The sequence below is a fragment of the Aphelocoma coerulescens genome, chromosome 4 (assembly GCF_041296385.1).
Source record: "Aphelocoma coerulescens isolate FSJ_1873_10779 chromosome 4, UR_Acoe_1.0, whole genome shotgun sequence".
Taxonomy (NCBI): domain Eukaryota; kingdom Metazoa; phylum Chordata; class Aves; order Passeriformes; family Corvidae; genus Aphelocoma; species Aphelocoma coerulescens.
The window spans coordinates 68,134,578-68,159,215 of NC_091017.1; the positions used below are offsets into that span (position 1 = coordinate 68,134,578).

Consider the following 24,638-nt stretch of genomic DNA (forward strand, 5'->3'; position numbering starts at 1 on the left):
CTGCCTTTTCCACCTGAAAATATTTTCAGACAAATATGAACACTCATCAAATGTATGTGAAGAAGAAGAAGAGGTAAGAAATGTTTGTGGAATTGACTGATGGCATTTCTAATTTTCCACAGTGAAATCAAATCTTTATGAAAGCTGAAGTATTCCAAAATGCCTTAGACCAAGTAATTCCAAGGTTAATATTGAAAGTGGGATGTTTTCTAGTGCCAAAACATTGTAAAAAAGGCGTAAGTGCAGACCAGCTAAAGAAGCACTTGTTCTCTGAATAGGTTTGTGGGATAGGTCTAGTGACAGTTCTGCATCTCCATGCAGCAGACATCACTTTTGTTTTACAGTTCTGTTCAGTCAAATTACCTCTTATACTTCTGTTCCATCACTATTAGTTCCTAAGAGAGGAGCAGTGTGTTTGGGGAGAGCTTAGGCAAGAGAGTATGCATTATTGAAGGCATATACAGTACACAAAGATTAATTGAGAGACTTGTTAAAGGGTAGAATGTTCTGTTAAAAGTGGTTCATGAAGTGAACTAAAAAAACTCTTGAACTGCTTCCCCTGCACACTTCTGTTGAGATGGACTCAAGTTGGGGAGGAGAAGCAGTGATTTTTGATTATGTAAATAACTTTTTGCTGTGGATGGGAACATGTTCTCATTTGAAATTATTTTTAACCACTTGGATAAGAAGATTTCAGGATGAAATTGTGTATTTATAAATGCTTGTCAGTAGTGAATGACAGTAGGAAATTAACATTTACATTATGAAGGATTCTTTAGAGAATGAATTGTTAGGTTAGAAAGTATTGTTTTGCATCAGCAGGGATAGTGGCAGAGAAGTGGAAGGATAACGCTGGAATATTTACTCGTCTCTGGATGAGCAAGTGGTTTTCCTCTGGAGCACAAAGCTCTGGCTCCTGTGATAAACCTCCATGACTGAGGAGGGCTGCTCTCATTAGATCTTGTCTTCTGCAAGTTCTGCCAAGCTCCTAGGTTTATTTGGGAGTCTCAGTGTGGCATATAAACAGAATCAGCCCTGATAGTAATTGTTACCATGTACTTTATGGCATGTAGACCCAATTCCATTTTTCACATAACTCTTTTTTTAAGCCAGCTGTTGTCTAGGAGCAGCCTGGACTCTGTTGGTCCTCTGCTTCTGTCTGCAGGTGCTTATTCTGAGGTTAGGAGCTGGCATTGTTTTGTTCTATGGGGGGTGTAATTTGATGGACAGTATGGTAACATTACTCCCACAGTGAGGATTAACTGAAAAGCCAAATGATACCATCATGGAATCAGTGAAGGTGCAACCCAGGGATGATTGTGGCAATTCATTTTCCCTCAGAAGTCTTCTCTGTATTTGAGTGTGTTTGAGATTGCAGTTGAGTTTGGTTTCAAACAGGAAGCATATGGCAGTAAGCTGGGGAGCCAAGTCTTATGCTGGGACACAGGACATCAAAGAAGCCACATGCATGATTGGATCTCTTGTTCTGCTTGAGTCAAGCAACAGAATGTTTTTCTGTGAATATTAGCTCATATTTGAGAATTAATTTATTTCAGTCCTGTCTAGACATGTCTTTTGTTCATCTTCCACAAATAGACTTCAGCAAATGGCAAAAGGATTTTCCAAATCAATAGATTTTAACTATGCATTACAGAACTCTTGAGGATGGCAGTTGGAATTTATAATCACAAACACCTAGGACAGACGTCTGATTCTCCAAGTCACAAGTTGATCGGGCAAAACTAAACTTACCTGAGCTCTGACACGGCATAAGGGAATATCTCATTTTATACCAAACAAGATACAGGTCATGAATTACTTTAAAAATATTATGAGGCAACTATTGTGGATACTTTGCAAACAGTAGAGTAATTTGTCTGAATAACATAATACAGTGTTCTGTGATATACTGTATTGAGATGAATTTAGTGTTAATATACATGGAAATCACAGAGCTTGATTCCAAGTGATTAAGTTAGGTAGGTGCCTTTTTATTGGGGGTCTTAAAAGATGGACTGTTTTCTGGCTCTTAGCATCTCTTCCCTTACTGTATACATCTTTGCAGAATATTTACTATTTTCAGGAAATGCAATGTGTCTCACCATTCTCAGTCTCACCTTTTCCTAATTATAATGGAAACTAGGGTGAGGGTGGTAAGTGAGGTCTGCAAGCCCATGGGCCAGTGCTTCACAGCTGAGCTGTGGAACTGCATTGCAGGTGTGTTGTTTTCAATTGGCAGTATATAGTGATATTTGAAATATTCTGACAGAGATCCCCTTATTTAACATTTTTGGAACCAGTTTCCTGCAGACAGCATACCTGATATTTAAGGAATTTTTCTTCTCTTTTCTGAGACAGGACAGTAAATTGTCACCAAGTGCTCTCATGCTAAAAGAGAAGATAATAGAAAATTCCAAAGCAAATGCAAATAGGCCTTCTCGACTGTGTCCAAGGATGCCTGACATTGCTATCAGTACTGTGAGTGATGCTGTATTGGCAATTTAGATTAAATCTGTGCCTAGCATGTCCAGTTTTCAAAGTAAGGACTAATGCATTTCTCTCTCCTTGCTGTGCTACACACAGAGTCTTGTGTAATCACTACCAAAAGATAAGAATGAAATGGGAAGAAAAAACAGCAAAAAACAATGCTGTTCTGATGGGAAAAGCAAAGAAAAGCTAGGTAGAAAAGAACGATTGTATGTGCAATTGGTGCTGCGATAATAATTGGAAATGCAGTTACTAAAGGTCAGCCATCTCCAAAGGCAAATTTTGCTTTCCTGCTCATAGACTTTGAAGTGGTGGGGGAGAAGCTTGGGGGAAGTAACAAGTAGGGATAGGGTGGGCAGCAGAGGATAACAGATCATGTTTCCCTCCTCAGGACCTTAGGTCTTCTAATGTTGAAGTCACATACATCTCTAGTGATTGTATGCCTTCCAGTATTGCCTATTCACTACAAGGCATGGAAGATGCTGCTCTCATCCTATTTAATTATACCCTGCCTTTGTGTATCTGCTGCTCAAGGGATTGAAGAAAAGCAGAACTAATTCTCTCCCCCATTTTTCCCTGCCATTTGACACATTTACTAAAAAAGACAAGGTATTTTTCCCCCAAAATCTGTACCTAAGGGTTTGAAGAGACAACTGTAAAGCATAAAACTAAAGCCTGGAAAATCTACCTGCTATATGCATAACCCAAGCTGCATTTTCTTGAAGACATCTCATTGAAAATATGACATAAATGTTCTTCTTTTATTTCCTTTTATACTTGACAGTATGTGTGTAAAGATGTGAGAGCCTGAACATGGTGTTACTTATTGTTGTTGTTATTTAGTAAAGCCACAGAGCTGAAATGATAAGTAATTCAAACCTCATAATAATAAGTAGGCATGACTCACGGATTACTCCTAAAGTATTTGTTCCATTAATCCAACTCTACTGTGTGGTTTGAAAGTAATTACATTTTGAATATCAGTGTGAATAACTTAAAGGTTTGGGATCACTTGAAGTTTCTTATCAATCATCAGCTAATATCCCTTATAATTTGCATTCTTAACAGAATAAGTGACTGAAAGCTACTTCTTATTTTGCTTCTTTTTATAATTATTTACATCTTCCTTTGATTGTATGGTAATACCCTTCACATTTACATCCTTTAGTGTCTTAGAGGCTACATGTATCAAATTCGTTCTGACGCCTTTTCCTGGTCTTAAAATCAAGAGTCAAACACAGTTAGAAGGGAAAAAGGGATTTTGCCTTGGTATTTATTTTAAGGATCTTAAGGTGCACATGTCCAGGTCGAATGCACCGAAATGCACACCACAATGCACCCCAAAAGATCTGGTATAACATTATAGGTCTTACTAAGTAGCATACCTATCAAAGATTCCCTAATGAGAGGCTTAAATGAGCCCCTCTCCCCAAGGAACCTTCCCCTGGATGGTTCTATCTTATTTTACAGAATGTGTTCTGGAGAGGACCTTGGGCTCTGGGGCACACTGACCCTTACCTACGAAACCTCTAAAATGTTTAATCCTCTAGCTGAACAAACAAGTCCAAGAATGTAGGCAAAAAGCACTAAGTCTACAGAAGTTGTAAAAAGGTATAACAGGGGTATAAAAGAAAAGGCAAAAAATCTTCATGGCATCAGTCCTATTTTAATGCTTTATGGAGACAAATCCAGAAGTTTCTCTGACCTTTTGCAATATTTGGGGGAATATGAAGCATCTGAAGCTCAGTTGTGTTGAATGCATATTTATTTATCTGTGTAAAATATGCAAAATATTAGGAGAATCTGAGACAGATCCAAAAGCTATGACAAAGAAAATAATTACAAACTTTAAGTGCTAATCAAAATGCTATCCACACTTAGCTGCTGAATAGCCCATATGTGGCCAATGCAAATAGGGATGTGATGTGACTGTTCCTTGTTATGCTAGATTAGTCAGTTCCTGAAGACACAGACTGATACGGAGGACAATTTCTATGGGATTTGATGGGTCATCTGATTATCATATTTCGCATTATTCTCACTAATCTCATGCAGTAGAATAGATGGATCTGTGAGCAGGTAAATAAAGAGAGTGCAACTATATTCACATCCAGAACATTCTCATTCGGAAGGGGGCCTAAAGGATCATCGAGTTCAACGCTTAAGTGAATGGTCCATACATGGGGTCAAAGCCACAACCTTGGCATCATTAGCACTCTGTCCTAACTTGGAACAAAACATCACTTTTTCTTCTGAGACAGTTATGCAGCAATGCAAATGTTTAGCAAACACAAAAGAAAATTAGTGCCATATGTAATTTTTTAATAATGCTAATGAAGGAAGGAAAGTATTACCACTGGAAAATACTTCCATCCTCCATCACACTCCTTAAGTCTAGCTGTCTCATTCTTGTGAATCTGAAGTGCAGGAATGCAGGCTCCATGTTAATGACAGAGAGAAAAAATTCAGTTCTATACATAGTACATCATGATGAAAGAGCAAACGAGCTTTGAGGCTGCTTCTGAAACTTGCCCAGAGCTTGCTCAGTAAAAGGTAAGAAAAGCTTTTTAGATTCTGTAACTGTTTCTGGAAAGTGTTTTGCATCTGTCAAGTCCTTTATTTGTCAGTATAACTCTTTTCTTGATCTCCTGTAATGTGGTCTGTCTGGGTCTCAAAAACTAATGTTCCTCAGTCAAAAAAAAAAAGAAAGAAAGAAAGAAATGTGGTTTAAGAATTGTTTTACTTGTCTTTAACTATAAAGCGGAAGAATGAAATTTGTCTCTCTTTCTTAAAGTACGTTACAGATGATCCTACTGTCCAAACTCATTTACTATTATTAGATCTTTTTGAACCTGAGATGTGCTGACATCCTGTCTTTAATGCTCTTGTAAATTTTGAAGTAAATAGATTTCAAAGACACTTGACTGTTAGTGTGAAGACAAGGTCAAAGAGTTGAATGACACATCTTCCTTGTACAGTAAGACTACCTATCAATCAGTTTTACTAGCAAATTCTTAATGAAGGACAGAGATCGGAACATGACAAATATATATCTTGGAAAATACATGTGCAGGATGTCCATTCTGGTATCCTTGGACTAGTAGTTAATGATGAACAACCATTACATATGACCTGGAAATATGGTTGTCTCCTGTAGGAGAACCTCTTTTAAACTTCTGAAAATTAGAAACAGAAAAAATCTATTATGTCAAAGTGTTCTGAACAACATACATTTAAGTAACTAAAATAAGCAAGATGGTTAAATTAAATTTAAGTATGGTATTGATAATTCAAGGATGGTCATTTAAAGTCATAAAAAAGATTATTTCAGTTATTTCAAACTTCACTCACAATGCATTTGGCAAATATATGCTCAGAAGTTAGGTCATTTTCCTCCTTCAATATGCTGAAAGATTTTGGCATTTTTTAGCATGCCCTGTGGTGTCACTATGTTTTATTTCCTTAGATTTTCTGTAGCATTTTTTCTGCAGGGTTAGATGTTACAGACAGGTTAATAAATTGTAATGTTAAATACAGCCAGTCTCCCACTTTAATAGTAGGACACAGTCTGAATGGCTCTGGAAGAAGGAATTCCTGTTACCTACTAAGTAAATATATAGAAACAACAAAATTTGACTTGACTATCTCATTGGTATTAGCAAAGATATTAAAAAAATCAGAGAAAATATAAAATGCCTGCATGATAAAGGACTTCTGGTGCATTCAACAATCAAGGAACAATATGTATCTTTAAGATACATGCTGAAGGTTTTCATTTAGTCATTATCTCATGATTAAAATGAGAGTTTGTCTCGGTAAAAAGAAAAAAAATCAGTTCATACCTGGTGATCCAGTCTGATCAAGTCTGCACACAATATACATTTACATATAAATTTACACATATTTATATTGCATATAAATGTATACATATTTATATATGTAAATATCCCTTGTGTGGTGAATTTGGCAGTGCTTGGTTAATGGTTAAACTTGATAATCTTAGAGGTCTTTTCCAACCTAATTGATTCTATGATTTTACGAGGAGAGCAGATTGCAGTCTGTGGTTTTCCATGGGATTTTCCACAAATGTAAGACAATAGGCATTGAGTGACACTCCCGACCACCTTACTATTGCTTTCCCCAGTGATAGCTGGAGTCTGGATTTCACAGAAAAAACTGCCCTGGAGTGGATGTGACTTGGAAGTAAGAACAGCAAATGTACCTTGGTCTTTTCCCAAATGCTGGCATGTTGGGCTTCAATTTATTGGTGTAAGATCAAGCTGGATTCCAAGTCACGTATAAAAGGTACTTAATAAAACATGTCTGGTGGGACTAGTGGCTAGAATTTGGGATCTGTGCATTTATTTGCAGAGTGGTGGTGTCATGCTGAACTTTCTCTGTGAACTGGAGGCTTGACCGCATATACCAAAATATTTGCCAAAGCTTTCATAGTTAAATTCTCCAAAGTGGAGGTCTAGAGTGGAAACAACAACAGCAGAAAAGGAAAAAAAGCTTTCCTTGGGCAAATCCTTTTTTTTTTTTTTTTCTTTTCATTTAAGCTTGACTGCTTTGAGCCGTTGAATAAGCCTGAGCTATGGCTGCAAAATGACATTTAGATAAAATGCTTTTGTGCCACTTTTCAGACTGCAAATGTAGAGTTTGGGATACAACTATAATTTCAGACTTCACATCCAAAGATTGTGCAGGCTCTATGTTAAGCACTTTTCTTATCAGTAAATGTGAAGGTTTCTTTTGTTGCCTTAACCAACAGTGCTGCCAGTTAGGAACTTCTTTGGAACAAGCGAACTCCAAGCAGAGTTCAATTCTGCTGAACTTAAAGACAAAGCAAAATAACAAAGCTTTTGGTTTTAGTTTGTGAAGTTGTGGATTTCTGAGCAAATACGCAATGAAGTTCCTTTTATGACTTGGTGATGCTTTAACTGTGTTGGCTGTCTACAGAAAATTAATTTTGGTGCACAGTATCTTCCACAAAGTCAAATTATGTAATGTAATTTTCAGTAACTGCAGAATCACAAGTGGAGTGAGGTTGGAAGGGAAATCTTTGACATAATTTAATCCAGCCCCCTTGATCAAAGGGGATGATCAAAGCATGGTGATATAGATCTTGTCCATTTGACATTTGAGTATCTCCAAGGATGGAGATACCACAAGTAACCTGGACAACCTGTTCCACTGTTCAGCCACCCTCATGGTAAAAAAAAAAATTTCTTATGTTTAAATGGAGTTCAATATATTAACAATTAGTTGTTTAATGTATTTGTGCCCATTGCCTCTTGGCTTCTGAGCACTGCCAAGAAAAGTCTGGCTCCATCTTCACTCACTCACATAAATTATTTATATACATTGATAATATCTACCCTGAGCCTTCTCATTTCTGGGCTGACCTGTCCCAGCTCTCTGAGCCTTGCCCTCTGTTACAGATGCTCCAGTCTCTAATCATCTTTGTGGCTCTTTGCTGGGTGTACTCCATTATGTCCATGCCTCTCATTCTGAGGGGCCACATTGCTGCAGTTGTATCTCAGCAGTGCTGAGTGGGAAGGATTCACCTCCCTCGCCCTGCTGGAAATGCTCTTCCTGATCCAGCTCGAGACACCGTTGGCTGCCTTTGCTATGAGGACACTTTGTTAGCTTAGGTTTGATTTGCTGCCCACCAGGACCCCCACAGACTTTTCTGCCAAGCTGATTTCCAGCCTGCTGGCCTCCAGTATGTACTGGTGCATGGGGTTATTTCTTCCCAGGTGCAGGACTTTTTACCTTGCTTTGTTGAGCTTTATGAGATTCCCGTTTACCTGTATCTCCATATGATGTGTTACTGATACATCAGCCCCTCCTCACAGTTTTATATAATCTATAAACTTACTGCCATCATCCCATGGATCTCTCCCATCCTCTTGGCTGCTGTGAAATTTGATGATGTCCATCTGCAGCTGTTCTCATGGTGACCTTCAACCACCACAAGGCTCTTGCAAGGAAGGAGTGCATCTCCTGTTTTCCCAGCCTCAATGAGAGAGCCCAGACACCCCAATAGCCTCAGAGCTACATCCTGTACAGGCAGCTCTATCCCAGCTTCAGTAGTGGATGATAGGGGAAGCAGAAGAACAGGTAATAACCTTCATTTCTACAAAAGAACTCCTTTTTAGACACTGAGTCACTTTTTTCTCTTCCTAGTCTCCTTTAATGTCAGACAAGAATGTGATTGAAGTTTTCAGCTCCTTCAGTGCTTTGAGTTATTTCGAATGCAGAGAACTATTTTTGTTCTGTGGGGGTTGTTTTAACTTGCATTTAAAATTACATGCCAATAATTTATAGTGGACCAAGCTTCTGTTAGGGGCAGTTAGTCATCATCAAGTGAATGGATGTATCAGCATGTCACTGTGGTATATATCAACCTCCTCTTCCATAAAGCACAGTGGCAGCTGTGAATACACTCTTAGTACAGCTTTCTTTTAAGAAAATAGATCCAGCAAGGCATGTATTCAGAAGATCCCTTCTTCCAAGGATCATTGCCTTACTGCTTTATTTTTGGAATGTTCATTAACATGGCGTGGAGGCACCACAGACCCATGTGGAGGTGTTAACGGCCATAAAATTGGCTGCTTCCTGTACTTGTTGCTATGAAGCATGATCTTAGTTTGGAAACTCCTGTGTAAATGCTTGTATTTGTCTTAGGATTCTGTTTCCTAGCAAACCGTGACACAGTGCAAAATGTGCTGCATTTGCTGTGGCTGGCCCTCTTAACCTGTCAGCATAATTTATGGGAACACTTCGCAACACCTTCTGCTGCTAATGGTCTCTCAGAGTCCTGCAGAAAAGGCTAGTTCTGCCTCCTAATTTTAAGAGCCATGATGGTGGCACTGTTTGTCTCTTTTCTGGATCTATTTTGGATTTATGTCTGGCCAAGGATTTGAAAGAGCTGCTATTAAAGCAGAAACATCTGCTGGGGCTTTATGTGCTGCTAGCTTGCCAAGTTCAACAGCACGCTAAACTACAGCTGATGGGCTCAGCCCTCCACAGGTGTCACTGCAGTTACAGGAGAATGACTGTAAGGGAAATTGGGCTCCTGAAAGCTCTAAACAAAATAAATAAATAAGTAAATAAAACCCCTTCAGCAACTGTAGGAGGCTATTAGGAGATTATGGCTGGGGTCATTAGCAAATAACAGAAACAAATCCTGCTGAAGTGGTTATGAGTATCTGAATTCCCCCTTGTCCCTGGTTGCTGCAGCATCCTGAGATGTGCCTCCTCCTATTCCTACCTGCAGGCTTCCCATTGTGTTCTGCGTGCTGCCAGCTCAGGCAGCACCGACACTCAGTGATTTTAAATGCTGTTAGGAAAACTTGATTTTGTTTAACCATCTGAATTTTTCATGATTCAGACACATCATGGCAACCTCGTTTGTGGGCAGACATGGGTGAGGCAGATGATGGTTTTGACATGGACTGTGAACTTTTTTTGAAGGAGAGGAATTCAAGATAATGCTTTAAAATTCCTTGTAAAGGTTTTGTTCCTGAGGCAATTGTAGTAACTTGAAATAATCACTCCTTTGATACTGGGGACATGGGAACTGATATCTTGGATGAACTTGAACGGCATCTAAGCACTGCCCAGCCTCCATCCTGGATGTGTACTTGCAGTTTCAGAGAAGCATGCCAAAAAACTCACAACAGACAGCAGTGGGTCTCTAATACATTTCCAGAGTCTATATTTCTGTATAAACTTATTGTTCAGGATTTTTTTCTTTTTAAAAATGTCCAGTTACTCTCTTAGTTTTGCCAAGCATTTGGCTTCAGGTGCAGAATACCACAGTCAAATTACTGACGAAACATTGACTTCATTTACCTTTTTATAAAGTGCTACAACCTGGCCATATAGTTCATTTTCCTTCTCACCTCCCCCACAGCAATCATAAAATGGAGGTCAGCACTTCAGCAGCAAAAGCTAGAACTGCTCCAATTGGAGTAAAAGAAGAGTTCTGCTTACAGAAGAGTGAGTAGAAGACTGTTATAGTTGGCAGAGCCCATTGCTAGAGGAATAGATAATTGCATGTGAATGTGCATATTCAATTTATTAAATTATTATCAGTTCTTTTTAAATTTTGTAAATGTTCCCATTCCAACCAGTTTTATCCAGTGATTACAAGAAATTTGCTGTTCTGGTCAGAAAGCACAAGGCCAAATTCTCTCATATATCCCAACATGTTTCTTGCCTTCCAAGAAGCTGCCTGACTGAGAATAAAGTTGTTTCAGAAATATTTCAGCTGTGTTTAGTGGTTTAAATAAAAAGCCTGGGCTATGGGAAATGCCTAGCATTTTTCCATGGTGGAAAATTTTAATGTTCCTTTCAAACCTCAAGAAAATATTCTTGAACCATCTCCTTTCCCCAAAGAACAGAAGTATGTGAGATAAGAAATAATTCCTTTGTAATTACTCATTTCCCCTCAGAACACTCATAAAAGAGAAATCATACTGGAAGTGATATATGTATGTTTCCACTTCTGGCAATATAGTTAGTAAGCATAGTTTTGGAAAATTGCATTTTAGCAACAGACTTCTTTTTCCTAAGCTAAAAAAAAGCCCAAACAAAAACAACTCCACCAAAACTAAACCCAACCTTTTTTTCCAAAGGTGGTTGTCTAAATAGGTGAAAGGAAGTTAGTATTACATAGGAGGTATTAATTTGTTTTGTAGGTAGTAATTGAATAGTTAATTAAATAGTTAAGTCTCTCAATGGCAAACCTCCCAAATACTCCACGATACACTCCATTCCTTGCTGAGAGCTACTAATGCAGTGCTGCATTTGCAGCTGCTGAAACTAAATCTACACAGGGCTGTTTCTTGGGATAAATGCTTGCATACTAACTGTTAGTTACAAAATACGTTGAATTCAATGAAGAAAGCGTGGTAAGAAATTGATCTTTCCCTGTTTCCCACAATTTCATTCTTGTTTTTTTCTCCCTCATGTAGGTCACCAGAACTGTTTGTGGGAAGGGATTGTAAACAGCATTAGTGAAATGATCCGAAAGCAAGACTTCTAAATCTTTAATTTGACTGTGAATAATTTAAAGAATTTTGTTTTTAACAGGAAAAAATGGCTGGGTTGAATGATTGTGGGAAATTTTTAATTTGCCCTCAGGCACCTTAAGGTGCCCCTGTGTCCTTTGAGGGCAGCATGATCCAGTGTATGCCCCAGCTCTTCCATGGCTGTAAAGCTAAGAAGGAAGAAATTACCCAGCACTTTTACTTTCTTGCAAAAGTAAGACATAACCCTGTGTTCCTGGTGGTGTCTTGTCTGCCTTGTCACTGTGACACTGCTTGTTTCATGGTTGAGTGGATTCATCACTAGTATCCGTGTACTGCAAGTGTGGCTACAGGCTGTACCTTCCAAGACGTTCTGTCAGCAAGTGCTGTGTGTTGGTGATGGAATTAATGCACCAAGGCAGTAGTTTCAGAATAGGTGTCTAACCTAAACTAACAGTTTCTGAGAGGAAAGGAAATGGCTGCAGCTAATAGAAGCTAATGTGATGTTTTGTCAGCCTGTAGAATATAAAGGCTGATTGTTGGAGCTGTGCAGCAAAGTAATGAGGAGCTTGAAAATGCAACTGATAAGCAGAGTGATTATAGGCTAATGAGCAGGATGTTTATGGTATATTGAAGGACTAATGAAGGGCTGCAAAAGATAACTGTGATGGTATACAGCAAGATTATGCAGACTAGGCATATTTAAATACAGCACAGAAAGATATATAGTAAATACTAAAGACATAGTGCTGCTAACTGTTGGAGTTTGAGCATGTGTGTGTGTTCATTGTGCAGACTAAGTAATTAACCAAAGCCAGTACTCAATAAATGCATGACAGAACATACTAATAAGGGAAAAAATGATACAGTGCATAAGTATGTATTATATAATTCACGTATCTCCATCAAGTAACACCCCCATCTGTACAAACAGCTCTGTTTATCACCTTACATGTTCTCTCATAAGAAAACGTGAATGGTTGCTGTACTGTGCAAAGCATTGGGCCCAGACAGCTCTCAGACAGGACAGTTCCTGGAAAACGTGGACTTCGAAACACTTTCTTCAAAGGGAATTGCAACATCAGGGTAGAAGATTGTATGCCAGTCTGGGTCCCTGTCTGGCTTGGTAGTGTCAGGGGACCCGGCTGTGTGCATTGCAACATAAGGTCATGTCTTCATCACTGTGACATTAGCAGCCGTAGCTCCTGAGGAGAGATCTGACTCCTTGAAGTCACCTGGCATGGTAATCCTGGCTTTTATTATTGGCTACAGAGGACTGGTTTTCTCTCTCACTGTGGCCAGTTGAATTGGATATGTTTAATGCTTTGAATAAAAGCCCAGTTCTAGAATATGTGGCTTATGAACCTCCGTGCGTCTTCACTAAATACAAATGCAGGTTTTTGGTTTCATTTTATTTTTTTCCTGTGGACTTTTTTAGGTCAGCAATTTCAATCAAATATATATAGACATTAATACCTGTAAATGTTGGAAGGAGTCTCTATAACTGTATGAAAACAAAGTTGCACCATGTCCTGTTCAGAGCAGAGCATTACAGAACAGGTCACTTCAGCTAAAAAGGCAGTTGGGATTACCAAGAGCTCTTAAAAATATCCATGCTATCAGATATGTGGTCAATATATGATATCAATAACAGATTGATAAGTGAAAATGGGACATGTTCATCTCTATAGTGTTTTTGGGAAAAGAAGGTAAACTCTCTGTCGGAGTTTGACACTGGCTAATTGCCAGGCACCCATGAAAATCTATCCACTTGTTTTCCTCTGCTATAGCTGAGCGGAGGAGGGGAAATTAACACAAAAACTACATGAGTTGAGATAAGGATTAGGGGAAAAACATTTCAAGGCAAAACAGGTTCAAAACTTAAACAGTATAAAGAAAATTTATTATTAATAGAATTAAAAATAAAAAGGGCAATGAGAACTAAAATAAACCTTTAGAACACCTTTCTTTCCAGTCCCTCCCTCTTTCCACCAACCACACAAGGAGACAAAAACATGGGGTTTTGGTTAGTGTTTCACTTACTAAAATCTTTCTTCAGTACACTTAAGGAAAAAAAAGTTTCTTTTTTCTGCTGTGCTGTGGGATCCTTCCCGTGGCAGATAGTTCTCTGCGGACTTTTCCACCATGGTTTCAACTTTCACATATAGCAGTCCTGCCCAAACTTGCTGTAACATGAGTCCCTTCCACAGGCCAAGCAGTCTTCCCACAACTGCCCAGAGTGGGTCATTTTAGTTAGTGGGGTTTAGTCTTTTAAGGATAAGCTGTTCTCGTCTGGAAGCAAGGGTTCTCTATCTCTGGGAGCAAGGGTCCTCTCTCTCTGCTCGAGTTTCTCACCAGATCACAGCTTTTTAGCATCCACGCGATCCAGCATGAGCACTGTTCCTCATGGGCTGCTCATGGATCTCCACATCCCCCCATGCACTTATGAATTACAGGGAAACAGTCTGTTGTATCATAGTCCTCACCACAGCTTGCAAAAGAATCTCATCTCCAGTGCTTGGAGCACTTCTTCCCTCTCCTTTTCACTGACCTTGGTGCTGCTGTGTTGGTTCTCTTCACATGTCCTCACTTTTCCCTTTTCTCTGACTCAGAAGAAAGTGTCTGTAGGTTCATTTGTTCTCAAGTTCCATTGATTGAAAGTTCTTCTAGAGCTTCACTGCATTGAAAAGGTTGATGTTGTCTGGGCTCCATATTGGGGAATTGTTTGCCGTGCTTTCATCACTGGCCACATGGTCTCTGCTGGCACCGCACAGGCGGCCCCGGACGCATGGTTCAGGCCTTGGCAAGGCCCCGGCCACACGGTCCCGGCCTTGGGAAGGCCCCGGCCACATGGTCCCGGCCTTGGGAAGGTCCCGGCCTTGGGAAGGCCCCGGCCACATGGTCCCGGCCTTGGGAAGGCCCCGGCCACACGATCCCGGCCTTGGGAAGGCCCCGGCCACACGGTCCCGGCCTTGGGAAGGCCGCAGCTGCGCAGTCCCCAGCAGCCCCTGCCGGGATGGGTCCCAGTGGCTGCCTCACCACCCCTCTGGAGAAGAAAAGAGAGCTTCCCACGGTTTTTCCTTTCTTAAATATGTCATCACAGAGGCGTTAGCAACTTCTCTATATGGGCTAGTAACCTGCCCATTGTCAGAGCCTTCAGCAATTGGCTTTGTGCCAGTCATAGTAGAAACTTCAAGCAGGTTTCTCCTGCCCACCAAAAACTAGACTGTTTTTGAACTAGCACACCCTCTATTGCCTAATTATGAAGTTGCTAAAATATTTATATGCTACCTCTTGCCTACACCATCACTTCTTTAGTGTAAAACTGGATTAAGGAAGAAGCATTTCTATATTTTTGATTTTGGGAGGAAAAATGTGTAATTTCTAAAAGGTTCAATTTTCTGGAAAGCAGAGAGAAAGATGTTTCTAGAAAGTTCTCCATCAAAGCTGATAGCCGATTAGTGATCTGTTAATTGGATTCCTGGATGTTAATTGGATTGCTAGGAGTCCTACTCTTTTACAGCCTTTGAAGACACTTTAATCTGCATAAATTCCTCAATATATGAGTTGGGTGTTGGAATCCAATGTTACAATGTGTTTGTACTCTGAAGAAAGGCTTTGGGGTTTTGGAGGTTTTTGGTTCTGTTTGAAAGGATTTTATGAGGTTAACCAAAATCTCTGCAATTTCCCTATTGGACACGTAAAAGCCCTTCAAGTCTTCTGTGCTGTTTAAGTGAAGAAGTTAGTTTTCCACTTCTTTAATGATGTTCCGCTGGTTTCTTCCCTTATAGTGGGTTTGTCCTGGCATTTATTGTTGGAACTTCTGGTGTATCTGTTTTAGATACTCCACCAGCCAGTTCTTCAATACTCTGCTGTAGATATCTATTTTCCTTACAGACATTTGAGGTATGGTTGACAGTGTTGTCTCTATTATTCAGGTGAGGGACCAGAGTACAAGGGAAATCCTCCTGTTAGGTGTAAGTCTGAGATAGAGCAAGAACCTAAAATTAAATTTCTCCTGAATTTTAAAGTTCATGCGGTCAATCTTAGACTGTTCTGCTGACTGAAAGAAGGCGAAGGTGTGAAAACACTTGCAATACAGTCTGGAGAAAATGAAGTGGGAAGCAGTTGAGTGAGTTTTATGTACAGATCCACTCTTCCTTGATTCGCTAACGTGCATATCAGTTAAATCTTTTTTCCCAACAACTTACCAATGATCTAAACCAGCAGATCTTTTGTATTTTTCCTTTCAAAGACTTTATTTTTTGTTTCACCAGTTAAGTAATCCATGAGTCATTTGAAATCGCTTCATTGTTGTCTTCCAGGATTTTAAGTTAATGGAGCTTGTACAATATGGCTCATTTGACTAGAATGGAGCTTGAGTTAGTCTTCAAGAAGAAACAGTAGAGGAAATCTGATGAACATGTGTGTAAAGTGTTCTGACCATTCTCTTTCTAGTGTGTCTCTTCAATTCATTTCAAAGAAAAAGGAAAGGAAGCATTTTTTTTGCAGTTCATGTGTTCTTTGAGTATTACAGTCGACTTAGGAATGCAATTTTCATCTCTAAGACTCTTCATTAACATTTTACTATATTCATTTTAATATTTCTTATATATTTTAAAATATCTACTTTTAAATATAACCTGGAAAAACAACTAACAATGAGCAATGTTGGATCATAGGTGTGAGTCACCAGGGAGAGCTGTATAATGATAGTGAAGTTCAGACAGGCAAACATTTGGTTAATGTTTCTTTTGGTATCTCCTAAATTTCTTCTCATTTCTCAAGATTTCTGTTGGAACATGTCCACATCCAGTGTTTAGGTACAGTTCCAAATTTTGTTAGACATAGATTTATTTTAGGTCAAATATGAAAAAGTTACATTTTTGGGGGTGACACCCAAATTTACACAGAGCTTAGGGGCTTTGGGAGTTTTATTTCATCAGGGTACATTTCTCTACCACTTGGAAGTTTTCCCAACTATTTTTTTGGGCTCACAATATTAAGCTAAAAACTCCTGATTATGTCTGTGCTGTAATACCATTGTATGATTTTGAGGACTGTTATCTGAACATGCTGTTCTTACAGTGACAATTGGTTTTTCCATGAAAACACACACACACACACACACACACACAAAAAAAAAAAAAAAAAGAAGACTAGCACATATTTCACATATTTCAGCAGAAGTACACACTTCCAAAGAAGCTCTTACCCAGGCCCAAGCTCTGTCAGACTCACATTGTGTGATGTCTGCATCACTACGTGAATAATCATGTTGTTCCACCATCCAGTGATTCTAGCACCTGAGTACTGGAAGATGTGTTTCCTGTGAACCCTCCATTGAGTTTTGTGCTATGAAGAAACATCCTTGTAATCTGTAGCCTGTAGCACACAGGTGGGTACACTGCAGCAGGAAGCAGCCTGTTTATAGCTTGCTGTATGCCCTGCAATGTCTCACAAAAAGCCAAAATTCTAATTAACTGTATCCAGATCACTTAGAACTGCAGGTCAGGCCCATCTTTACAAAGGCAGTCTGTACGCTTCTTGCACTGCTTTATGGAGTTCTGCTGTTGTGCTGCCACTGCAAATAAACCATGCTACAGGAGGAAGTTTTCTTATTAGGTATATGTGTATCCTCTTTCTATTATAATTTGAAATATCTTTTCATGATTTTTTAGGGAGGAAAGAGGATATGTTTCTCCTGGTAAAAACAGGTGACTCGTGGGGTTTTTCCATCTTCTTAACACTCTTGACACAGCATGAGTTTGGTTCCTAACCAAAAAAAAAAAAAAAAAAAAAAAAATCTCACTAAGACTGGAAAATCATAAAGGGCTACTCCTCTCCTTAATTTGGTACGAAGTACATTTGGTAATATATTGAAATAGGCATGCACTGGGATCCTAGAATTCATCCTCCCCAACCCTGTCTGTAGCTCAGTAGTGCAACTACAGAGTTTTCTGTTCTAGCTGCATGCTACAAAATGTTAGTTCTTTATGTATGCAGAGTCAGGAACTTGGAAGTTGTATCTTAAGTGAAAAAGTCAGGGTGACCTGTTTTCTCTGGATTATAGTAGATTTGGAAAACCAATTATTTTGTACAGTGCTCCCCTTGAATGATGTCATTGAACTATGTCCTCTTGTGAGTGAATGTCTCAAAGAATAGCTGACATTCCTGGTCTCTCTCAAGTGTGGGCTGTAGTAAAAAAGATTTGGAAGTCTGAATAGATTTCTCCATAGATCCACAGAACTTCATCCAATCATGGTCTTCCTGCTTAGGCATGGTGTACTTTTCGGGAGATACAGTAGCCTATTTTCTCAGGCTGGAATTGGATTTTTTTTCTCTTGAGATTGCTAATTTGTACCAGAAAAAAAAAAAAGAAAAATTTTTGACTGCATAGTTTTATTACATTTGTCTGAAAATACCGTAGTTAATGCACTCTTTATCTTAAAACCTCATTCTTTTTTTGCAGTACTTTCTATAAGTCATGAGAATTAGAAGGGAAAGTTTTGGACTGGAACTTTCTATCTTGGAACTTACTTATCTTTTTTGGGCTTCCTGCCTGTACTCTCTACACACCTTGACAGAGTTGCCACAGTGTCCCGTACACAGTGTCACCCTCCAGTGGTCCTATTGTATTAATCCTGGAACTGCCTCTTCAAAGTAAATTGAATCATCTTTAAGGTTCAGGGAATTATTTCAGGATGTTATTACTGGGCTAGCAACTGACCTGATATTCTTCCCTCAAAGAGAATAGACTGGGTTATGTTTCCATCATACATACTTGATCTGCATGATTTCACTACATCTGGCTGAAGTTGGTATTTTAAGTCTTTGCTTTAATTTCTTTTCTGTCAAGTACCGCTGGCAAATTAGGTTTAGCACTGTCCATACTATACCCCTTGGAATTTTAATTGGCTCTGTGCTGAACACCCAGTACACTGCAGTTGTATGTGTTTGATATCTACATTTTTATTTGTCAAAATTGTATTGCTATAATTCTGTTTATTCTCTAACGCATTGCTGTATATCTGCAGGCAAAGCAATATTGTGGGAGGAAAAACCCAGATCAAATCTATTCAGATAACACTATAAAATGGTTAAACTCTCAACTTTAGGCTGTGAGCATGATCTATATGTCACAGTCTTATGACCAGTTGGGTTTTTTAACTGGTGGAGAAGGAAGAACAAGGTAAACATGAACCTTTCTTTACTTGGTATACCTTAGGACCTGTACCAGGCATATCATTGTCTGCCCACTCTGCTTGGTGATGCCAAAGACATAGAAAGCTGCTCCATGACAGAAGCTGAAAGTTCCTGTATTGTGGAAATCTGGATTGGTGAAGGCACAGGTGATTCATAGGGAGGCACCTCGGGATTCATACAACATGCCCTCCAACTTCAGTGACATTCTGGGTGGCACTGGGACATAGGTGGGATGCTCATGGCAGCCTCCTGTGGGCACCAGCCCCTCAGGGACTAACCTGCCTCACATGGCTTGGAGGAGACCTCAGGCAGTGACTACCTCTCAACATATACACACTCCACCAGGGATTTGGTTTTTCACTTTTCTCTCCCATTGTACTCAGTCATGCTCCTACAAACTTCAGCAGTGACTGCTGTGGGTGAGGAGCGTGAGGTAGCAGAGCCTGCTGGGGAGCAGTAAACATAGTAGAAAGGGGCTGTAGGGTGGAAATCACTGCACAGGCTGTGCAGTGTTACACTGGGAGGGACAGGGTCTTGTCTTGGTTCTCTTGGACATGGGAGCTTTTGAATGCTCCCAGTTGTTTGAATGATGAAGAGTTCCTGGGCAGGGTACCTTCAGCCACGTTTGTTATTCCATGGAGAGAAAAGGATGTATTGAGTGGAAGTCCTCACACCAACTCTCTGTCCTAGGGAGTGCTTCTTGGTGTGAAGAAGGGGCAAGTGCCTTAGATGTGTCTGAGTCCCTTTTCAAATGCAAAATGAATAACTGTAAATATAAAGAGAGCGTAAGGTACAATTTGATCCTAAGTAGAACAAGCAAGGTTTCATCTAAAGAGATTTAAATTTGGATGTCACTTGTTTTGAATTTCACTAACTAACTTCATCTTAACATTTTACTTGTCTGTTCTTTTTATAATTGACATTGGCAGTACAACTGCAAAGCACAGATGCCATTTTTCACTGCTGGCTTTTCAGAAATATGGAACAAGTTGTGCAGAGTGCCCACATTTGAAATACTCGTGGAGATGTGTGTGTGATATGCTGATGGCCAAGTACTGACTTTTGTTTTATTCATTCAAAATTTAGTGATCCTCTGAAAAAGAGATGGAGGAGTGGATGGGATAAGTTTATCAAGTACTAATTCTGCTAGAGGTCTAATGCAAGTCTTCCAGATCTCAGGCCAAATTCTTTTATGCAACAGTAAGCTCTGAAGTGAACTCTTCTTTTTCTGCTTAGCTGAGGAGGTGCTGTTAGTACTTGCCAATGAGCCCGTGCTCTTCATAGCTCTTTTTTTCCACCTTGTGGGTGGTGATGGAAAGGTGTACATGTCAGGCTTCTGTCACTGCACAGAAAAAATAAACTAGCACTGCAGAGAACTGCAAAGTACAGACAGAAGTATCCAGGTCTTTTTCAAAACCTAGAATAGTTTTCTTAATAGTGGTGGGTTTCTTGTAGTAGCTAATGAGCACTGAAAAGAACAAAAGGATGGCAGAGAAGCATTGGAAATGGACAGCTGGTGCACAGAATGGGGTTTCTTTGCAGAGTTTCAATGCTGAAGCCTTTAGAAGAGAGCACTTACAGATGTTTGATTTCTTTCAGGTCTTCAGATTTTGGGACATTATACACAAAGTTGAATCTACAGCCTGGGATTGCCACTGTTATTGACAATTTCTACATTTGTTCCACCAACAAAAAGAAGGTATGTGGCAAAAAACCATTTTTGTAGTGCAGGTGAGATTTTGCAACTATGTGAAGTGTGTTTTACAGGTTTTCAAAATATAGGGAACTGGTTTTCATAATGGTGAAGATCACCTTTGGTGCATTTGTGACATACAGAAGTGGGATATTTACTGTTCCTGAGTAATACCAAGAGAAAAAAATACCTTGATGGACACCGAAAGCTTCTGAGGTTACTGACTCCTGGAAATCAGGGTTTCATAGTGTTTCCCATGCAAATGAAAAAGGAAATTCTGTAGGTTTTCACATATCCCAACAGAGTCTGGGACTAACATTCAACCTCTTCATCCTTTATGCACAAGGTTCTTTGCATGTTCCTTAATGCAAAGTATAGGGATTGGGCAGGCTGTCATTGATAATCATGTTTATCCTGTGTAAAACCTTAATTAAATAAATTTAAAACTCCTTTTCTTGAAGCTTTCTTAAGAAATGTTCCTGCATCATTACCAAAACAAAATGCTTTTCCTGGAACCTGCGAAGATTAAGTGGACTTTATAAGTGGAGCAAAATGACCCACTGAGTGTATTTACAATGGATGTTATATTAGAAGCAACAGGAAGAATGATTATGAGAAAAAACCACAGTAACAGCCTTTCTATGTCTTCAAAGTGCCTGTGATTTAAATGGCAAGAATTGTGAAGTACAATGTGAAACACAAGCACAGTAGGTCTTTCATGAAATATGAATTTTCTCTTGATAAGGGCCTTTTAACTCCAGTGTAATACAGAAACACTGATTTCAGGTAGAGGCCACTGATGGGAAAAGCAATGTTTGTTGTGTTTGTCTGTTTTGCTTAATCAAAAATCAGTGGAACCAGTGAGGCTGCCTCAATGATTAAGTACATATTGTGTTTCTCTTGAAATTGTCCCTGGAGTTTTTGTTCCCAAGCCATGCTGTGTTTGAGTCTGGTAATTTGCAGCAAATTAAAAATATTTTTAATTTGCTGCAAAACCAGAAATTATATTTTTGTTTCTTGAAGTGGAGCTGCCAACAAGAACGAAGTTTCTTCAGATTGTGTATCTCAGATATATGATCTACTGGTGGTCTCAAGTCCAAAAGAATAAAACTAAAAATCTTTACCCATCTCAGTTTCTGGAATAGAAGTTAGAAGGGTGAGGTGGATGAGAACCCCATGGAGGATCTTTCCCAGCTCAATCAGCTACAGTATCAAAGCATGCCCAAGCACAGAGGTTCAATGATAAGTGGTTGTACCAGTTGTGTGACAAAATAAACAGCAGTAATATCACTGCTAAATTTCAAGCCTGAACAACACACTAGTGTTCACAAGAATCCTCATGTTATCCTGTCGTAGAAAAACCTATATTCTGCTGAATTTCACAAGTTGAAGTTGTTAGAGATGCAAACCCTGCTTAGTAAACTAATATCATATTAAAATCCATAATACAGAAAGTCCCTTTGAGTCAATATAAATATGCTGTTTTCATGTGGATATTGCTTCTATATAGATGTTTTTTATTAGTATACAAGCAACAGAAAGGATTTCTAGGGCCTGTAAATGATGCCAAAGGGAGATATATTAATACAGGCAAATATACATACATGCATATGTGGTACAAAAATGAGAAAACAGTGGGGTTGCATGCTTTAGCCAACGGCTTCAGACTCATCTTGGAAGTTTTGCAGTTACATGTGGAAGGTAGGAGGGCAGTCTTCATGTTGTAAGAACTTTGTCTGTTGGAATGGGAAATTTTAGGTGCTGGACCTTTGATTAGGGCACTAAGACTAAGACAAAGTTGATCTCACACAGGTTGTTTAGGATGATGGAGGGACTCGACTCCCTGTCTGTCTATTTCAGCACGGTTGCACTAGGGTGGAATAGAATATTTAGAACTCTGACTCCTTTTTCTGAGCTGAACAGCAGTCTGAGGGTTTCACTTGATGTTACCAGACTTCAGATCATTACAGTGTGGGTTTTCTTCATCCACTTCACATCTTTTAAAATGTGCTGAAAATGGAAACTGGAGTGCTGACTGTGTGTACTGGAACTGAGCATGCACTTTAAATTTAAAGCATAAGTAGTTCTATGCTACCACTTAGCATTTAGTGACTGGGAAAATACATGAAAGCAAAGATAAAAGACATTTATGGGGATTTTTAATACTTTGCATATTAAAAAGTGTTCTATGCTTACATTTCATTTAGCCATTGTAGTCCTTATCTGTGGAAAAACAGATACTGCACATTTAAAGCTCATCATTCCCACCTCAGTGTCATCAGAGCATAAACTACACCTGATTTAAGTTCTGTAGAATTTAGGTATCTGGTCAAGCTCTCTCCCTCTACAATGTGGGTATCTCCAGGCAGCTCATACTGTTAAAATCATAGTTCTTTGTTCGTATGAGAATAAGGGTGAATAATCTTGTGGAGGTCTCTGTAACTGACTTAGTGACTATTGTGGGTCTGAACAGAATCAAACTATGGCTTCCTACAGAGACATAAAAAGAGATGGGTCATGGTTTAACCCCAGCTGGCAATTAAGTACCACGCTGCCATTGGCTCACTTCCTCTGCCAGTTCACTCAGGGCCTGTGGATTCCTCTCAGCAAGTCCCATGGACTTGTGCACCTTCAGGTTCCTTAGAGGGTCTCAAACCTGTTCTCCTCCTACCATGGCAAGTTCTTCAGTCTCCCAGTCCCAACCTTTGCCTTCTTTGATTTGGGTGGTGTGACTAGAGCTCTCGCAGGTCAAGAAACACACATGAAGTGGGTGATTATTTGTTTGTTGTTTTGAAATGCAATTAAATGAAGTATCTGCTAGAAGGCTCCAGTCTAGTTCTTAGGCTCACATAATTTTTATGGTTCATAGCTTCTGGTATACCAGCTCCTGGAGTGGCTTAGACTTCCACTCAACTTGTCTCCACTCTGTGAGCTGCAATTATATCAGACAGACCAATGGACTTCTAAGTGAGCTTTATACAGTAAATGTGAAATTGTACTAGAAATTTTCAGTGAATTATTCTAGTTTGCATTTTTTTAAGATGTATTGAAAATAATGTAGTTGATTGGAACTGCATTAGCAGATGCAGAGAGTACAACAGCATTCTTTTCACATAGTGCTATATGGAAAACGGATTACATAAAACCCCCACAAAATTATAAGATAAAATATAGGAATGTTGGGGACTGAATTAGCTGGAGGGAGTATAGAAATAATTTAGAAAACACACTACATTAATTTAAAAAGTGGCACATTCCATTTCTCTCTTAGCTTTCTATGAACAAGTTGTGATGAGTACTGTTCGTAGGCCTAAGATAAGAATTGGGAAGGAGTTGTATCAAGGTCATGTCCACACAATCTTTTGACAGTTGAGGTAAATTCACTCACTCTGTGTCTTTTTCTGGCTGAAGGCAGCAGAACTCTAATGCAGAAATTGTGTTGTTGCAGTTACCGCAGGACTCAAGCTATGAAACCCAGTTTTGACAAGAAATGATGGCAAATCTCTGAGGGTAGAGCTTTGGAGGGCTTTGTTGGTTGCTCTGAATAAACCTTTCTGATGAAGTCATGGGATGGAGGTGTGAACTATGGCTGTATTGTTTGTGAATCAGAGCTGAATTGCAGTCAGCCAGCTGAGCAAGCAGGAAACATTTTCACCTACCTGCAAATGACCACATAGGATCGTAGATCATCACCCTAAATGCTATGAAACAGCAGAGTAATAGGCAAGGTCACACTCTAATTGAGAGTTCACGCTTCCTAAGGATGCAGTCATATCTGCTTTGTGTTCTGTCTGGTTTTAGTGTAGTATAAACCAGCAACTAAAGACACTGATATGGTTTTGGAAATCTGCAGAATAGTGAAGGGGGTCCTGCTATGTAAGCTCTCTGATGCTAACTTCTCCATTTGAAGCACTTTTTCATTGATCTGTGTCATAAAGTAGCCTTTCCCTATGCAGCCTTGAAGTGTTGTGCAGTGATAAGGGATGTCCTGCACTTTAAACAACAGAATTTTTGTAATTATCTCCTTTTCAGTAATTAACACATGCTGATAGCATCAAATTTAGTAGGAAACCAATCACATACCATGTGCAGGAAATAATTTGCTTTGAGTTCCCTGTTTTCCAAACCAGCATTGTAATTGTGACTTGGAAGTGTGATGTGCATGTTTTATAGAGTATGGGATTAGGGTTTCCATAGCGTCAATCTGGACACTG

At 39.3% G+C, this 24,638-nt stretch overlaps 1 protein-coding gene across 8 annotated transcripts in view; it reads left to right on the plus strand.

The window, feature by feature from the left end:
* The window catches only part of SORCS2 (sortilin related VPS10 domain containing receptor 2), a 539,351-nt gene that overhangs the window by 284,247 nt on the left and 230,466 nt on the right, over window positions 1-24,638 (plus strand). For all 8 annotated transcript variants that reach the window (XM_069014500.1, XM_069014502.1, XM_069014501.1 and 5 more), the window contains one exon: window positions 20,331-20,430. In XM_069014500.1, the coding sequence (XP_068870601.1) occupies window positions 20,331-20,430 (100 nt within the window). The remainder of the gene's footprint in view (window positions 1-20,330; window positions 20,431-24,638) is intronic.